The sequence below is a fragment of the Acanthochromis polyacanthus genome, chromosome 6, assembly GCF_021347895.1.
Source record: "Acanthochromis polyacanthus isolate Apoly-LR-REF ecotype Palm Island chromosome 6, KAUST_Apoly_ChrSc, whole genome shotgun sequence".
NCBI lineage: Eukaryota > Metazoa > Chordata > Actinopteri > Pomacentridae > Acanthochromis > Acanthochromis polyacanthus.
In genome coordinates this window covers 29269512-29288209 of record NC_067118.1, presented here as the reverse complement: position 1 = coordinate 29288209, position 18698 = coordinate 29269512, and the positions used below count along the sequence as shown (strand labels likewise).

The following is an 18698-nucleotide window of genomic DNA, read 5'->3' as shown; positions in this document are numbered from 1 at the left end:
ATGCGTCTGTGCACATTATTAAATGCTGTCCAACATGAGCCTCCAGTACAGCGGGTAAATCTGGTTGCAGCACTACTGGTTGTACTGGAGCACACGCATTAATCTAGACTGCCCTCTAGTGGGCCACGGGTTTGTAAAGTCTGACACTTTGGGTCCTCTATTTGACAAAACTGACACAACAAACCTGTCAATGCAAACATTTTGACTTGTCACAACTGAAGGAATCAGCATTAATAATGACTCAGTTCCACTGGATGTCTCAGTAAAGTATGATTAGTGAGCCAGCATGCACAGCAGCAGGGCCTTCCATAAGAGGATTCAGCCATCATCACAAGTCAAAATGTCCTCCAGACATTCAGAAAAGAGCAAACTAATGTATTTTTCTGGCTCATGATTGGCCTTTAGGGAGTGACTATGCACAACAATAAACTTGATCCATTTACAGTAAAGGCAGTGAGTCTGTATCACCTTATTTGATGGAAATATGTGACTTTTTCTATTACTTGAGAGCATTTCATAAACCAAAATTTCTTGTATACTTGAGAAAATGAAATTCCAATCTTCAAAACTTGACTTTTCAAAAAAATAAAAAAATAAATAAAATCACTTTTTTGGGGGGGGGATTCTTTTCAGTTTGCTATTGGTGATTTTCATTTGGCCAAAACCCTATTGCAGCCCTCCAAACATGCCTCTATACAGCAAAAGCCCTTTTACCCAGTCACCTGCAGGCTACAGCTTAGGCCCTGTATGGTTTTCGCCCCATATTTATTTTTTTGATGCCATTACATGATAGCTGTTAGCAGTTAATATATATGGTTGATCCAGATTAAACTGCATTAATTGTATAAAGAAGAAGACTTAAAATCTTGACTACCGGTATTCTCAAATACGTTCTGGCTTTAAGCTTGGTGTTAATAAGCGATGGTCATTCAGTGATGGGCTAGACAGTAGGTATGAAGCCACTTTTTTTAAATGTAACCCTTAAATAAAAAATAAATCAATCTAGAATGGCTGTTCCAAGTTGTTTCATTAGTTGCTGATATTCCATTATAACTCTGGTTGTATGAAGTGTGCTGCCCTCTAATGGGCTTCACTACTGGCACTCTTGCTTAGTCAGACCATTCTGTAGAATAGAATAATCTGACTGCACCTTAGTATCATTCAGCTATACCATAAAATAACAGTCTGACTTTTTAAAAAATTTCTTAAATCAATCACAGTTGTCCTGGGCAGAGCGTAGAGAAGAACGGGACTTTGATGTTCCATTAAAATAGTGACAGTAGAATTGTTCTAGTGGAACATTTGCATGAAGGGAGGCGACCGCTATGATTAAAATGTAGCTAAACAAAAATAGAAGGGCTGCCTTACTGCACCAAATCGTCAGCAAAACTTGAAATTGTCAGTGTGGTAGGTTGCAGCCTTGAGATTGTTGTTGTCATTTCCCACAGTGAAATGCATTTTGAAAACGTTAACACTTAGCTAGCAGAAAGGTTCATACCTGCATCCCACCTCTACCAAGTCAGACTGCACTATCCAAGGCCACTCCTTCGCACCGCTCCTGTGAATTTCAGGCACACTGATGTCCTCAAAAGATGCAAATCAGTCAATTCAAACTACATGCATTGTGTATGCATGCTCAGTTTTGAGGCAATTACATCTCAGATGCACACATTTTGACACAAAGTGCAGTAAACAGTGCTTTAACGTACCTTAATAGTATCCAGGAGCTGTGCGTTTCATCCACTGCTGCTTCAGGTGCTGATTAGCAGAGCCCAAAATCAGCATGCTAAACAATAATAACTTCCTGTGATCATTCCCTTTCACCTTACCCTGCTATAGAAGCGTCTTTGCCACCTTGAACTTCCCTTGTGCGCCACTGTGTGAAAACCCACACAGCAGAGTGAATAACAGCTGTTCAAACTCCATCATTATTATGTCACATTGGTGCTTGTCAATAAATAAAAGACTAGTGAGGTCTTTATCTTCATCTTTGATTATATCTTTGTAACTTCTCTGCAGGAACTTTGAGGAAGGTACGCAGACTGCTGTGGTATGTTATTCTTTGCGCCTGATCTATGATGCCTGTGGGGGTGACAGTGAAAGTGACAGGTGCTGCTCCTGAGTCCTTGTCAGTCAGGTCTACTGATGGGTGGAAAGGAAAGATAGCTCACATACTAACATGCCACAGAGCAGCACAAAGATACCCGTGTTAGTCTGACAGCACGTTGCTGCTTCCTCTTCTCTTCGCTGTGAAAGAGGATGTTCACAGTAAGTTAAGCATTTATATTTTACCAGCTTGTACCTTTTGGTGTCGGTCTTGACAGTGCAACAAACAGTGTCCAAATCATCTGACTTGTAAATTATGTACTGTGCATATGCTTTATCTAAAATATCCAAATCGATATTCAAAACCTTTTCCCGCTCGGCTCCTGTTGAAACCCTCCGATGACAGATACTGATCAGGGGTTTGTGTTCTTAGAAAAATACGAGTAAAAAATATACAAAAACATATGAAAATATTCTGTTTATAGGCAATCTAAATGAGATATTGGCTACAAATTCACACTGAGAAAATATGTTGGGTGTGTTAAAGACAGTATAAATGCTTAGGAAACAATGGTATTCAGGGTAGGGCTGCAAGAATCACAACAATGACACAAAGTGGCACTTGGCACAGACACAGTCGTTCACAGACAGCACACCTTAGTGTTACATCTAATTGCATTTTTAAAGATGAGTCACTGGTACCAGTTTGGAAACACCATGCTGAGCTGCCACACAAACCCTGGCAACTTTTGAATGTTTCAGCTTTGTCTTGAAAGTCATGTTCTAGACCAAAAACAGAAGAATGAGCCTGTAGTTCAGCACTCCGGTGTTTAAACCGATTCAGAGAAATATTTTTCAAGTTGAGCTTAATTTTTACAGCAGCAGTGACCTTAGCAGCACATTACAAGAAAGAGCAAATCTATTATCTATCTTTAAAAGCCTGCTGGTGTGATAAAAGGGTGTTTCAAAAACGAGCCATCGTGAACTGCAAAGGTGTTCCATAAGAGCTAAAACGGGAAGTGGAAAAACAGGTTTTACCAGTTCTCCCACCATCACATCAGATAGAAATGCAGAAGCTGAACTACAAAACTGGTGCCTCGATTTGTGATTTGACAGAACACATGAGGGCTTCACAAAATACCAAAGGAAAACAAATGTGATGCGTTTCAAATGTGTGTAAAGACAATTCGTGGCTTGTGGTCACTATAGGGATAATCTATGAATAAAGACAAACAAAGAAACAAAAAACACAAGTGAAAAAACAGTAACGCTTGTAACTCGCAGGCTCAGAGAAAACATATTGGTGTCAAAGAAAGAGCATCATTTTTGCTACGTTGTGTAACATTAGTGACTAGTATGATAAATGGAAATATAAGCAACAGATATGCATTAATAGTCAAGCTAAACTATTAAATGGCATCTTCTCTCAAAAAAAATCTAAATATGCAGCCTTTATACAACACTTTTGGTAAATATTTACGGCTGAAATGTTATTCAGAAGTCCTCAACTTACAGCAGTGAATCAGTTTAACCTGAAAATTGAATGAAAAGTTTAAAAGACAACATCCTGACACAAGCAAGGAAAGACTGCAGCTTCTACAGAGTGCACTTATATACCTTAACATAGCAGATGATGATGTGATGTTCCATCATCTACGCTTGTCAATCTTATCTAATGCAATCTGAGAGAAATGTTTCCAAATACTTATTGGATGACAAACACAAATTTAAGGAATGATGCACTTTCTTTGAGCACCGGTTTAGCTGCTGTGCTACAAGCTTGTGGGTTTTGACAAGTGTGTCATTGTGCAGCTTCACAGACCACACGTTTCAGATTCTTTTCACCAACAGACCACTGACTGTCTGCTTTGAGTTACAGCCAAGTATGTTGCAGCAATACAGGACATACTTTGTACATTTTGCAACTGATGCAACCTGCGCTGAGGAAATATTTTCAATGCACTTCATAATAAATACGGAAAACTTTGAATACTAGTCAGAGCTTCCTGAAAAACAAAAATAAAGCCAGACTAGAAATCCAACAGAATGTAGGAAGTGAAAGTATTACCAGCAGTGACATTTGAAATTATATAAAAAGGAGAACTACGGAGGGACCCTGCCACACAACGGTATCCATAAAACAACTTATGAAAGCAGACAGTCACGTAGAAAAGGTTTATACTGTAAGATCACAAGACACACTGAAATGACCAAGCAGCTCTTCGCTTTCTCTTAAAAGTAACTGCATTCACAAACACCACGGCATAATGAGAGTGAATGTATATCCAAAAGGTCCTTGGCTACCACTTTCATAAGAAAAAAAACACTACAACATATGGCTGTGCAATATATGTAACAAGTAATGGCAAGCCATGTGATGCTGTCACGATAGCTAATGCAGTGAAACTGAAAATGCATAAATATGCGGGTGAGCTGCTTCCCGAAAGTTCTGTAATGTCTTCATCAATCATGCATAAATCTCTGGTATGTTCCTTGAATTATCTGAAGGCATCTTATGTGGATCAGTCTCTGAGCAGTCCCAGCTTCTTCAGGGCCTCACGGCGGTCCTCTCCGTCTTCTGCACGAGGCCTAATCAGCACACTTATGCCTTGTGATCGAGGCAGTTTCTGAGAGTCTCTGGAATGCTGGAGGGCAGTTGGAGCAGGCAGGGACATCCAGGAGTCTGGCTCTTTGCTGGTGATGTGGTCTGCCTGAAAACCTCCTTGAGCATTTGAAAACTCTCTCCCACTCCCCAGAGAAGCAGGACGGGGCCGAGTGTTACGCAGATGGCTGGGGTTCTGCTGTCCGCTGACAGCCTGGCCTGCCTCAGCCTTATAACTGCTTCGACTCAACCCAGAGCGCTCAAGGGTGGCTGATTTGATACCAGTGACCCTGGGTGGGGTTAGCTGCTTGACCAGGGCAGGCGGGGTAGGAGGAGGGGTATTAACAGTGGCTTCTGTGACATCTTTGATAGCAGACAGTTCATTATCTGAAGGCAGAGGACTGATGGGGTCACTGAAAGCGGCAGGAGCTGGAAGAATATCAGGAGGCTGAACAGAAGGAGCTGTGGAAGCAGCTGATGGTAACACAGCGGCAGGAGAGACCGATGGAAGAGGGACAGAAGCAGTAGATGGACTGTGGACATTCAGGCAAGATGGTGTGAAGGGTGGTGTTTGTGAAGTTGCTGGGCTGACGGGAGGAGAAGGAGCTGCCCATGACCTTCTGGTTTTGGGAGAGAGTTTAGGGCTTAAGGCCGGACCGGAATCTGACTCGCTGCTTTTCAGCAGACCAAGCTTCCGGAGGGCCTCCATGCGGACCCTCTGAGGGTCCAACACCAGCCGGTCGCTGCTGGTGGGCACTGAATGTCCTGAGTTTCCATTTGAGCCAGTTGCTGCTACCTTATGGGACTTCAGAACAATGTTGGGAGGGAGTTTCTTGGGCTTAGGAGCTACAGCAGGTGGACTTCTGGGCTCAACAGCCTCAGGAGGAGGACTTATCAGGGGTCCAGAGGGAACAACTGGTAAACTCAGATTGGGAGGCAGTTCTGGTGGAGGTTTGCTTGGAGGCTGCTCGGTCACAGAGGAGCTCATTGAAGGTTTATTGCAGAGGCTCTGCTCCAGGTCAACAGTTGCTCCTGGTTTGCTGCTGGACATTCCTGCAGATTTAAGGAGGTCCTCAACCTTCACGGGATGGGAAGGAGATTCTGGCTCATCCATGAAGTCTGAGGGAGGAGGGATTACACCCATGTCAATGTCAGAGGCTGGAGCAGACTGTCCTGTGTCCCGAGGATTACCATCTCCATCTGGGGCTAAACCCAACACCTCAGGTTGTGTATGTAATGAGGAAGCAGGAAGACTGGGTTGAGCCACAAGGTCCCTCGATTCAAGATCTGCTGAAGCAGGGGTTGATTGTGGCGCAGCAGTTGGATTCTGAGCATGATGCTCAGTTTTGCCTTCGATGGTTAGTGCTGTGGATGCAGATTCTGCTGCTAAGTGGGAAGGTGCTGCAGACATTCCACGACTTGCAGACCCACCAGAGGTCAAACTGGAAATGTCTGATAATGAAAATCACATTTACTGCAGTTAGCATTGCAGTCATTGATGTTAGTGTAAAAGTCCACATACATGGCACACATTACTGACACAGAAAACATGCCAAACGGAATATTTGATGATAAGAGCGTACCATTGACTCTCAAGTGATCTGTTTTTTCTGCCTGTGGCCCAAGCTCTGGTTCATCATTGGACAAGCCGCTGTCCTCCTGTACCTCCAGTGCTTCAATGGTTTCCTCCAGGTACATGAGACATGCTCTCTCCTCAGCAGACAGGTGCTCCATACTGTCTTCACTCTGCACGCAAAATAGAACACAGGGAAATATATTAGATGTATAAAAAACAAACACGCATTTTAACTTTACAAATTACTCTTCTCCATTTAAACCCAAGCATTGCTATGACAGGACGGGAACAGCAGGTCAAGGTGTTCAAAAACAAGGAAAGGCAGGACTAATTATACCATTCCCGTCTCGGTTATCTTTCACTCTGTATTGTCCTGTCAGAAGGATTTAATTCAGATGACTGCAGGCGCCTGAGAACAGACTGAGATCCTCTTTACAGAAAACTGAATCCTCCTGACAGCTTCTCACTGAACAAACCTGAGAGCCTCTCACCTCATACAGATTCACTTCCTCTTGTCATGTCTCATTTACATTTTCATACTGACAGTAAACATCCACGCAGACGTCATTACAACATGATAAAAAAAAGTCAGTTCGCTATTTTTCTACTTCACCCAAGCACAGAAGCTTTTTCAAAAGCAGTTTAAAAAAAATGTGTCAATCGGTTATGTTGCAGAACAAACAGATAAGCACCAGAGTCACTTGGACAGGGGGCTGAGAGGAGATCTACAGTGGCACTCACATAGCCAGAGTTTGTGCTGATTACACTGTCGCAGCTCCCTGCACTATCCATATTGCTCAAGGATTCCATGGCAACGCCGCCTGACCACGTCTCACTCTCCAGCATTGCACAAGGAAGAGAATGAGGGCAGGACCTGCGCGTCACGGTCCTCTTTTGACTGTGTAAAGCTCACCAAAAGTCAGAATCTGAAAAGTCAAGGAGAGAATGTGAGAACAGGATGAAAACTGAAATCAGATTTCATTTATGAGGCACCACATTCTCCACAGCTTTACTTCTTGAACAGTTTAAGAAAAAATGGTCTCCTCCAACATGACACTAAGCCTCAGTTGAAGGATAAAAAAACAGCTCAAAAACTAGTTAGCAAACATAACAGCATCGCTGCATTAATGTAATGGATGAATGCCTTAAACTTCATCTGATAGTTAAACGATCCTCCTAATGTAAATTGCTGTCTTATTAATGCAACAAGAGGCAAATGTACTGCCACGGTCTCTGTGATATATTAAACATAACTAGTTATGCAAATTGAGTCATTAAATAAATTAATGGCTGAATTAGGAAACATTTATTTACACATAAGATCTGGCCTGGACTAAAATGAAGCAAAATACATTAACATGAAAATGGATAGTCTGAAAAGCAAAATATTTACAAGTATAGACTTCTGTTATTCATACTGATTCTTTTCATGGATGCAGCACAACAGTTCTAAGTTAGAGAGCTGAATCTTCAATATTGTGTCATACGTTTCTTTTTTCCAGCCATTTTAGTTATTTAATCATTAACCAGCTACCTGCAGTTTGTTTTTCATGGGACATGAACTGACTAGTATCTAGTTCAATGAAAACAAATATTCCTATTAAAGATTAACAGTGGGATTTATTAGGAATGAAACTCTCATTGCTTATTCAGTATGATTAGAGGTTCGCTACTTTGAACAGAGCTGATTGTGGCTAATACTAGCTAATTCCAAAGAAGACGTTGAATAGTTTAATCAAAAACACCAGTTTTAATTTCTAAAATGTGGCGATATGTTGCTTTTTTTAATCTTATATAATAGAATACTGAATATCCTGATGGATGCGACGGCTGGCTGTAAAAACAAACAAACAAACAAAAACACATTTCAAAATGTCATCATTGTTCCAAATTTCGAGACAAATGGAAATACAAAGTGAAATAACTGAAGTGATCTTCTTAGCTGCAGTCTTAACAGAACATCAGTTAAATTACATCATTGTTGATATTAAGTTGACGGTTCTGTTTTAACAGCTGTAGCAAGATGTGCTTTCTAAATTAGTTCTGCAGCAGAGAGCAGAGGATTGCACTGGTGCACGCAGGTAATGCTGTACATACATTAGGAATTCATTTAGCGAGGTTTTCATCATTGTTTGATAACTGGTATTCCAGTCATTGGGATTCAGCAGTCAAGGGTGAAAAGCTCTTTGTCTGCGTATATGCATGACATGTTCCACATCATGTAAAATCAGTGTAAAGAGAGTTAATATGCCATCATACGTTCCAGCATTACCCTGCATTCTTATCCTTCCTGCCTGTTATCTTGTGCATATTACTACTGTCAGGTCCGGTATGAGGAAAACATGCCAGTCAAAAAGTAGAAGTATTCCTCCTCATCTGCCAAAGTGACACCAAGTTTGGGATTTTCAAAATCCTCATGAAAAGTTGGCTGATACAGAAACAAATAAGGAAATGAATCCACCAAATCACAAAGAAGAAGAACTTAAAGCATAGTCCTTACATATTTTTGACATGACAGGATAGTATCCAACAACTCCGATTATAACTCTGATGTGGATTTTGCATAAATACGTCAGACAAATGCAAGACAGACACTTTACAACCTGTTTTATGACTTATTCATCACAGAGTCAGGTTCAGGTGTGTTCATGGAAGAAAATACCCTCATTGTTCTCCTATCTCATTGAACATTTGACTAAATGTACACAGCAACAAATTTTCCCCTAGAAGTCAGCATCTCTGTTAGCAAATGAGTGCAAAAAAAAGACACAAGCATAGTTTCAGTTAATTAGCAACATAGTAAATAAAGGGGTGAGAGGTTTCTCCGACACTCACTCACTGTGAACAATGTGTTCCTCAGTCAGTACAGGACAGTTCAGATTTCAATTCTGTCTGATGCGCAACCTGTTCCTACAAAATTAGAGCAGCCACCGAGTTGTTATCTGTCATCGAGTGACGGTGTTTGCTTCACAAAAATATATCAAATTGAGTTTGTGGAATTTTAAAAATGAATGCCTGAATAAAGCTTGTGACTTGCATTCAAGGCTGCAGCAACAATCAAGAACACTGAGACCATGTCCTGTAATTTTTCAGTGGATTTAAAGGGTTTTAGTGACCTAAAGGGAAGGCTCATTCCCACTGAAAGAGAAACTAAAACATGACGGGCATTTTAAGTATTTTTAGAGTAAATATAAATACCTGTGGGTCAAAAATGTGTAAGGAAGTTTAGGATTTCTTCTCAGAATTTAACTGATGGACTACAAAGAAGGCAGCCATTTCTTCAGTTTTCATGTTGCTGCCAGATTTTTCCACTTGTTTTATCAAATTACATTTAAAAAAAAAAAAAAGTAACTCTGTAAGAGTCAGATTTCTACGACAACTGAACGATCACTTCGGTACATTTTGTGATACACCCCATAATCTGGAGCACTGGCATGAAGCAGTGACATTTATGACCTGCTGACATGAAGACTCAGTAAATGCAAAACCTGATCGCCAACACCTACATTCACACATGTTTTCTGGAAACAAAAGTTGGTTGACAAAGCAAACACTCGCCTCCAGCAAGACCTTCCATAGCTGCTAATTACTGTCCCTCCCATGTCTGACCATTTAGATTAGCAGAGCGAGAGAGAACGCCTGAGCAGAAAACACCTCTCACACCTGAACAAGGCCCTACAGAGCAGCAGCGGAGAAGCTCACTACACCCACAGCTGAGTCAGGATTTAATAGTGACAGGAATGTCACTTTGCTTGCTTCCATGTCTTTGAGACAACTGTTAAATTGAGCCCAGCATTCTGATCTGACTGCACATGTTCCACTTGAGTTACGACTGAGCAGAAGAAATCCTTTGACTATAAAGGGGCGGATCAGCTCCAGGTCTTTACTGTGTGCAGACGATTACGAACCCAGAACACCATCAGTTAGAGTTTATGGAGACATATTACAGTGTGTTAGTTTAAAGCAGGGGAACAAAGGAGGGGGTCCAAAAATGTTAGGTATGTGATCAAGGGCAGTCAGTCAGCCGGAACTGGTTTAATGATTAACAGTAAACAAAAGTTCATGGTGAACATCAGGTTGCGCAACTTACAACCTGCTGGAGTGAACAGAAATATTTCATTAATGTTTAGCTTGGCACCTATCCCACTAAAATGACTACGGTATTATTGACATTTACGTGCAAATATTTGTACTTTCCCTGACTTAATAGTCTGATCATTAATCTGCCAAATAATCACAGACTGAAGGCTTATAATCAATCATTGAACATGCAGGGATGAAAATGACTAGTAATACTAGTTTATGCATTTGTGGGACTATTTCTAACACTGATATAAGTGTTTTGTTAAGTATCTCAGCTGCTTCTCCATTTATACTCTCCTAAACCTTAACAGTCACAGGATGACACTCGAGTCACATCTCAGAGGAGACAAGAGAAAATACAAAATATGTTTTATAAAGTAGAAGCTACAGGTCAAAATCTGCTCTAAACACACACTTTACAAACACTAGTCTAAAGAAGAACGTTTGCACGGTTTTGTTACTTTTAAACAACTAATCAAAATTATTTGAAAACTTGTGGCTCGTATGTAACCTCGAGTAAGACAGATATAAACACTTTCTAGAAAATAAGTTGCTCAAAACTCACCAGAGATGTTAGAAAAAAGCAGTAGCTGTTAATTCGTACAAAATAAGATCTGTTCTTAAATGTCAGTCCATGTCGGCGGTGCAGCTCTCCTCCGCAGCTCTGACTGCTGCTACGTTCCTGGAAACAAAACTACACCTCGAGCAACCGCCAAAGAACAGGTGGAAAAAGGTGAGGTAATTGACTTCCGCACAGGTTGGTGTGTGGCCAATCAGGGAGCGGCTGACTCTGACGTTTCCAAGGAGCAGCCAATAGTATAAGAGGAGCCGACTTATGGGGTAGCGTTGTTTTTATTTTATTTTACATGCAACGATAAAGAGAATAATATAAAATATGACACCAATATTAAGCAATATATCATAAGAAAAAATATCATGGTAATAAGAAGGTAGTGCTTTGAGCTAAATCCTAACATGAAGTTGCTATTATGAGCTGGGGTGTTTGCCATCTTGGTTTAGCATGGTAAAATCATAAGACTTATTATTTATCATACAGTCTGTCGGTAAAATGGTCACATTTGCATGGGAGCACTAAACATGAAGTATGCTGAATAAAATTATAAATGCTGCATGTAATATTTTAACAAATTCTGTACATTGTTTTTACCATGAGGGCAGAGCTAAATGCTAACATCACCATACTAACACAAGTATTAGCAGGTACTATTTGCCATCCTAGTTCAGCATGCTAGCATGATCATATTCACTAATTAGAACAAATAATTAGAACAAAAATATACTCACAAAAATATAAACATGGCATGCAATATTCTTTTGAATTCTGTCCATTGTTTTCAATGTATTAGCATTTCATCTTTTTAACAAATACTGTCCATTATTTTTAACATGAAGGTAGACCTAGATGTTAACATCAGCATGCTAACACAAGTAGTAGCTGATACTGTTTGCCCTCTTAGTTTTGCATGTTAGCATGCTCATATTGTTATATTAACACTAAACACAAAGTATACTTACACACAGCATGTAACACTTTATCAATGATGGAGGCAACACACAGATCTCAAAATGTTGATAGCAGTTTGCTGCTTCAACTCTTTGGAGGAGATTTTCCTTGGACTTTATTAAATACCTGCACCATGAGAGATTATTTTCACCTCACAGCAGGATGTTTTCAACAGGGACAAATTTGGTAACAGTAGCTGAGTAATGACTGAAACACATTTTATTCTAAAGTGGCTGTAAGTTGATAAATTATCATGGTACATGGACAGATTTTCACAAATAGACTAAGCTATGCACGTCTTGCTTATGTGGGAACTTTTTCCTTTTAAATACATTGCTGTGTCTCTTCCCCTGGGCTGTTTCGAGCAGTTGTCACCAAGATAACCCAGGCTGTCCATGCACATCAGATAATTAGTAAGAAATCTAAGTATATCAGTGATATTTTTAACTCTCATGTTGACATCGCTTTCAACTACCATTTATACCTCAATAGCATAACAGAATTCATGAAATTCAGTTAGGGATTTTGGTGTTTTAGTTCCACCCCAACATTTTCTGTGGTTCCATCTCACCCTTTGAATAATTTCTGGAGGTGTCCATCCTGACATGTCAGCATCCAAAAATGCAAACTGCCTGTTCTCATCTTTCTTTTGTCATCTATGGCATTATGTAATTTAAATTAAACAGCACTTTAACGCAGTCTTTAACAGTTACTGGTCAAAGGAGTGTCTACATACTGGTCACACTTTTGTTCTTTGTCCTTTAAAGCCACACCTGGCGAGGGTGTGGATTGACTCATGGGCAAGAATGTGTCACAAATTGACCAATGTTTGTGCACAGTTAACCAAGTTTAACTCTTTTCAAATCGTAACAACAGAAATGAGATGTTCAGTGTGTACAGCACCAGTTCACAACATAAGTCAGCTCAGGGCACTTCAAATACTTTACAAGTGAAGAGTAACTCAACAAATCCAAAATTCCCTTTGAACAAGCTGTTTGGTGACAGTGGAGAGAGAAAAACTCCCCTTTAAACATGAAAAATACCTTCAGTGGAACCAAACTCAAAGGGGGGCAGCCATATGCCTTGACCTGTTAGAACGAGGATTAAAGTGAGAGAGGAAAAGATAGCAGAGAGAAACAGACAAACTGGACAACAGTAAACACTGAGGAGATAGGTGAGGTCAATAACCGTAGATCAGAACAGTTTAACTCAGGAGCCAGAGACACCAGCAGAGAGGACAAACACAAACGACAGGAGGGAGAAGACAGACAGTTATGTAAGGTGTAACTACAGCTGAGGCCAATTGAACTGTCATCAGTTTTGTTTTGCTATTCATCCTGGACATTAAAATACTGGACAAAATGAGATTTTGACTTGATAATGTTGCAAAATTAACAGCTAAATTTCACTAGACTCTTTCAGGTTCTTCCCGAGGGGAACATGGATGTCTGTTCAAACTCCACCATTATTATCAAGAAAATCTGAACTTGTCCAAAAGCAAACAAACAAAATACAGACAAACAAAAGAAAAATGTCAGAGGAAAAATGTGTCATTTTAGAACTTCAGTACCTGTAACAAATATCATGGCAATCCATCCCCTCGATGTTGAGATACTTTCTTTCAGACCACAAATGTCAGGTCGTGTCGACACAGTCAGAAGGATTCAGCTACTGGGGATCACGAATGTCTGTAAATATTACATGGCAATCCATCCAGTTATTGCTGCCACCTTTTATTCTGGACTAAAATAATAGATTGACCAGCATTATCTGCCAGCAGAGACTACGCTTCCAGATTATAATACATCATCTGTGAGCTGCCAAGGTAACTTCAGTTCAACATCATTGTCTACATGAAAAAATAGGATTGCAACACATCTTTTTTATTCCAAAATTTCTTCCAGCGTTTGGCGGCTGGATGCCACAGAGTCTGTGTGAGTCAGTCAGAGATCTATCTGTAGATCAGTCTCACAATCAGTATGTGCGTCCGTGGCGTCTGTTGTCACCTGTCACAGATGCAAGAACACATATTCCTGTCATCTTCTGATCTGTCCTTTTGTAGTTGTTTTCATTGTAGACCGATGACGCCGCTTTATAAGAAGCAGATTTTTTACATACCAGCAGTCACATCAAAGATAAGCTGTAGACATACTTGGAAGTAATTTGAAGATGACATCACTGTCCAGACACGGAGATCTTGCTGTACCTCTACTAGCATTAAAAACCTAAAGGAATATATAGTTTCAGATTCATTAGAAACAGAAGTGTAAGGGTGTAGCAGTATGAAATTCTTTATTGTTATTGGCCTTGTTTCTGCAAAACCATCAGAGAATTAAAAAAATAAATAAATAAATATATATATGGCTACATTATTATTTACTGAACATTTTTGTTTACCTTGTGTTGCAAACTGAGTTGGACTAGTCTTTTTTTTTAATTCACCATTATGAAAAAAATACTTCAAACTTTAGACTTCTTCTGAGCCAACAGCTACAAGACTTGTTGAGGATGCGTTTCACAGAAGTTGGCATATGAATTATAAGCTGTAGTCATTTTCTTCTGTTAAATCATGTCCCTCATAGCAAAGATAAAAATAATTGTCAAAGTCCAACCCGGGGCTGGGGAAATTTGAAAAATGTATTAAAAATGTATATTGAAAGGTGTATTTGAATTAACCTCAGCTGATAAAAGTAGACAAGCGCATAAAATCTATAGAGCACAGGATGTCTGCTGCTAAAATTTAAATTTGTGAGTTTTTCAGGGTGACAGCCGTACAGGAGGCACATCCAGGTAAATAAAGCCTTACCATTAAGATTGTGTTAATTGTGTTGTGCTGGGAAGCAGCTGCTAATACAAATAACTGTACTGCGGGAATATGCTCTGATAAAATGTGGTCTGGGCTCTTGTGTCCCTGCAGCCTCAGCTCGGTGCAGCAGCTTGTTTAGATGGACAGAGGAAGCAGTCAGCTGAAATATATGAGTGTCAGCTCTGTTCTTTATCTTCTGTAGCTGGTGGCTACACCTCAACTCCCTCTGATCTGCAGCTATCCATCCTTCAGCAGAGAAAAGTTAATGAAATGGATGAAGAGGACACATCCGCCGACCTGGTTTGGCCTCAGACAAATGGAGATACTCTGAAGGCATCAATACACCGAGTCTGCTCGTCTGTGAGGACTGCAGAGGAGCTGTAGGAAATCAGACGAATGGTTCTGCAAATTCTGGACCAAAAACAATAACAGAATGAACAAATAAACAGCCAACAGGGACAGTGATTCTAACGGCGCCATTTATTAGTTGTACAATTATGAAAAATAATCATAAAAAAGACTGGAAGCCCAAGATTATTTACAATCTTTTTTTTTCTGAATTGAGGTCCCTCTTCTGAGTCATTTTCTCAGCCTTTTTTTTTTTTTTAAATCACAGGGTATTTAATCACGATATGTTTAACTTTATAAGACATAGTCCTTTTCTCTCTTTTGACAAACGTCAAAATTACATACGTACATACATACATATACATATATAGATATATATATATATATATATATAGATATCTATAAAAGCAAAAATCATTCAAGTATCAAAATACAGACCGCTAGAATTCATGTACAATATCATTCTCATCATTGTGGTCATCAGATTAGTCCCAGAAGATCTCTCTTGATCCTCAGCAATGTGCAAAAGCAGGACAGGACCGAGCTGATGGCTGAAGGTGCCGACACCAGCGAGCTGAAGACAGTGTACCATGGAGTTATCGTACTGGCTGGACGACGTACCACACATACAACAGTTAAATCAAAATGACCTGACTACATACTCATATACACACATTGGTGGACCAAACAGTACCATTAACAGTCGACATATTGGGAGTTAGCTAGAGAAACATGCTGTGCCCTATTGTTCTGTTCTGCACCTAAAAATCTAAAGTCGTACCAGCCTGCATGGCAGGTTTTTATGAATAATCTTGTCAAGATTAGCTGAACAAAGGAGCAGGGAAAGAGAGAGAGAACTGAAGTGAACCACACCTGATCCAGTTTCAGCATTAGGACACATCACTGTCCTATAAAACAATTAAAACCGACAAAAATAAAGGACACAACTTTCAAATCAAATAAAAGCCATCCTGTGTTACATTACTATAAAACAGTCTTTGTAGTGTCAGTTCCTCCCATGCAAGATTACATTGTTTATCACAGTTACACATGTACATAAGCTGATGGTCGTTAACAGAAGCTACAATGTCTGAACAATCCAGGAAGGAGTGTCTGTCTACCTACAGTGTGAGGTCTCGGGTCTGGTATCATAATACAAACAAAAAAGGTTGATGCTCCTTATCTCTGCTACTTCCCCTTTTACCACAAGCTCTGCATTGAAACCTGCAGGTACATTTCCTGAAAGAGTAAACACAAACTCATTGTGAGAGAGGCAATGATTCATTTATCAGGAAACGCAAAGAGAAAATACGTCTGACTCCCGTGACGCACGGAGCAACCGTCACTGTCTGATGGACAGGATGCTAAATGTGTGGAGTGATGGAGTCGGACGACCTGATGGAGCCTGTGGTGATGAAAGCTCTGTGTCTCCAGGCCCGTGTGTTACTGTGGTGAGCACGACTCCCACCGGTGATGTGATCTGCTGCACGGAAACTGGGTCACTTTTCCAACAAAACCTCCTACCCACCATGCAACAGGGCTCATTCCTGTCCTTTCTTACTGACTGGGAGTGTCCACAGTGTTCAGCTATAGGGAAGGGACACAGACACACACGCACACAAAGCAGTGAAGTTAAAATAAAGGAAAAACAACAGCAAACTGATGCACACAAACGGCATGATAGTAATGAATTACCCCCCTTTTATAATCATTAACTGTTTTCACCAGCAGGTGTAAAATATTCACCATTTGTTGCACTGGCAAAAAAGACGAAAGGCAATGCAGACAGGATGAACACAGAAGGCATTTGTTGTGAAAAGAAGAGAAAAATAAGACAAGACAAAGGAGAATGCACTTGTTCTTACACACTTGGGGATTTGGTAAAAGTGCTTAGCTATAGTTTGTTGACTCCAGAAGAAGCACCAGGTTGAAATCCTGGTGCTTTGATGGACAGACTGCCTGTTTTCTGGAGCAACAAGGACCACTAACATGCAGGTCCATATCATACTTCTGTGCCCTACTCTGCCCCCCTTGGGAAAATCCCCAAAATGCTTACTTCATTAGCTCTGAAAGAACCTTATCACAGTGCTATGATCTTAGCCTCCTTTGGCTTCACGCAGACAGCTGACAGTGGAAAAACCTCTCCCTTAGTTAATCCTGTGTGCAGCCTCTATGACACCTGCATCCCACTGAACTGGAACAGTAAAGTCCAACTGATGCATAGAATTACAGGATCAGTTTCACAGTTTCCTCAGGAAACATGTCCATCCACGTACAGGATGTGTGCAGTGGGTCACTCTTGGCTGTGGTAAATCAGATTTTTCTCAGCACTCGGAGGAGTCGGGAGTTGAAAGATCAGAGTGAAAAGCCTCAAAGCGGCCGTCGCCTAATAGAGCTGGAAAAGCACCAAGAAAAGAAAGAGCTCATCACCAACAGCAAACAGAGGGATGTTGAAGGTCGAAAGGAGGAAGCATTGTACACAGAGTTGAGGAAGCAAATCAAGGTAAACAGAGGAGAATAACAGTGGAGGTGTGTGTCAGGCTCGTAGGGTGAGCGATAACCAGCCAGGAAGAGGGTCGACAAGGTGGAAGGGTTGCACTAATCATCAGTTAAAAGCACAGGAGTGGCGGTAATTTAACATAACGAGGGAGCAACAGAAGTCGGTTAATTGTCACGGGTTGTGGTGCTGTCAGAGGAGGACACGAGCGATGGCTGGGGGGAGGCGGGGAAGGGCAGAGGTCCGGCCGGAGAGAGAGAGAGAGGCAGAGTCACAGTGAAAGGCACACAAAAGGAGGGGAAGGAGGAAAGGTGAGACCGGGCCCAGGAGGAAGCGGGGTCCACTCAGAATATGGTGGTCTCGTACTTAGTGCTGATAGTGCGCTTGGATTCCTTTGGGTCCACGAGCCACGTGGCGCTGCCCTGGGACTGAGAATCCCCCTCATGGTCCACAATGTCACCCTGTAAACACAGACAGACAACATCAAAGTCATCAGTTCTCCTAATAAAGAGGCTGCACTGGTTTCTGCTGAGAGTTACCTAAAATTTACCAATAAAGCTGTGATGTTGGTGTTTACAGAGACGAAGTGAAAGACTTAGCATCACAGCAACTGCTAAACAGTACAATTAATTTCAATTGTAATGATTGTCATAACTTAAACTGTAAGTGAAGTGTTTTTGCGCATTTTATATTTCTTAAAAAATGATTGGTTTTCTTGCGCTGTAACACACTCCACTACAGTTGTCGCTTCTGATATGCTTCAACAGACAGATGCAGAGACAACACTTTACTTTAACTACTCTGTTTAGCATTTCTAAGCAGAATATAAACATTTAACAGATGTTTATGCCACTATAATGTGCTTGCAAGTGTTTATTAATGTACTTGGCAAAAACTTGAACTTCTTTGGGCAGCCATTATAGGAGGTCGGTGGAACAAAAACAGATAAACGACTGACTATAGTGATATAAAATCTGTCTACACAGGGAAGAAATATTAATTTGTAGAAACATTTATATATGATTAAAATGCCACTATAGTTTCATAAAACAGTATTGTGTTCAAAATTATGTTTGAACTCTTTCAAAAGTTGCACCAAAACTTTGGTTCCCTTTATATGTGCTCTTTACACGTATCTATAGTTCCTAAACGGCTTCAATAATCCTAAACCCTAAATCGACTCCACTGTGCCTTACAACTAAACTGTCACTAGAG

At 40.6% G+C, this 18698-nt stretch overlaps 2 protein-coding genes across 11 annotated transcripts in view; both read right to left on the bottom strand.

Moving 5' to 3' along the window:
• Positions 1-2509: 2509 nt before the first annotated feature.
• On the bottom strand, positions 2510-7137 carry LOC110961618 (specifically androgen-regulated gene protein-like). Its single transcript, XM_022209301.2, has 3 exons — positions 6966-7137; positions 6232-6394; positions 2510-6100 (listed from the first exon to the last, which is right to left on the bottom strand). The coding sequence occupies exons 1-3, from the start codon at positions 7068-7070 to the stop codon at positions 4569-4571; spliced, it is 1800 nt and encodes a 599-aa protein (XP_022064993.2). The 5' UTR covers positions 7071-7137; the 3' UTR covers positions 2510-4568.
• Positions 7138-15103: 7966 nt separating this feature from the next.
• The window catches only part of LOC110961619 (ankyrin repeat and SAM domain-containing protein 1A), a 66943-nt gene continuing 63348 nt past the window's right edge, over positions 15104-18698 (bottom strand). For 6 of the 10 annotated variants that reach the window (XM_051949732.1, XM_051949725.1, XM_051949727.1 and 3 more), the window contains 2 exons: positions 17850-17944; positions 15104-17381 (listed from right to left, as the gene is read on the bottom strand). In XM_051949732.1, coding sequence (XP_051805692.1) covers positions 17357-17381; positions 17850-17944 — 120 coding nt within the window. In that variant the 3' untranslated portion in view covers positions 15104-17356. Of the gene's footprint in view, positions 17945-18698 lie in introns of all 10 variants that reach the window. The other 4 variants (XM_022209304.2, XM_051949728.1, XM_051949731.1 and 1 more) reach the window with 2 other exon arrangements.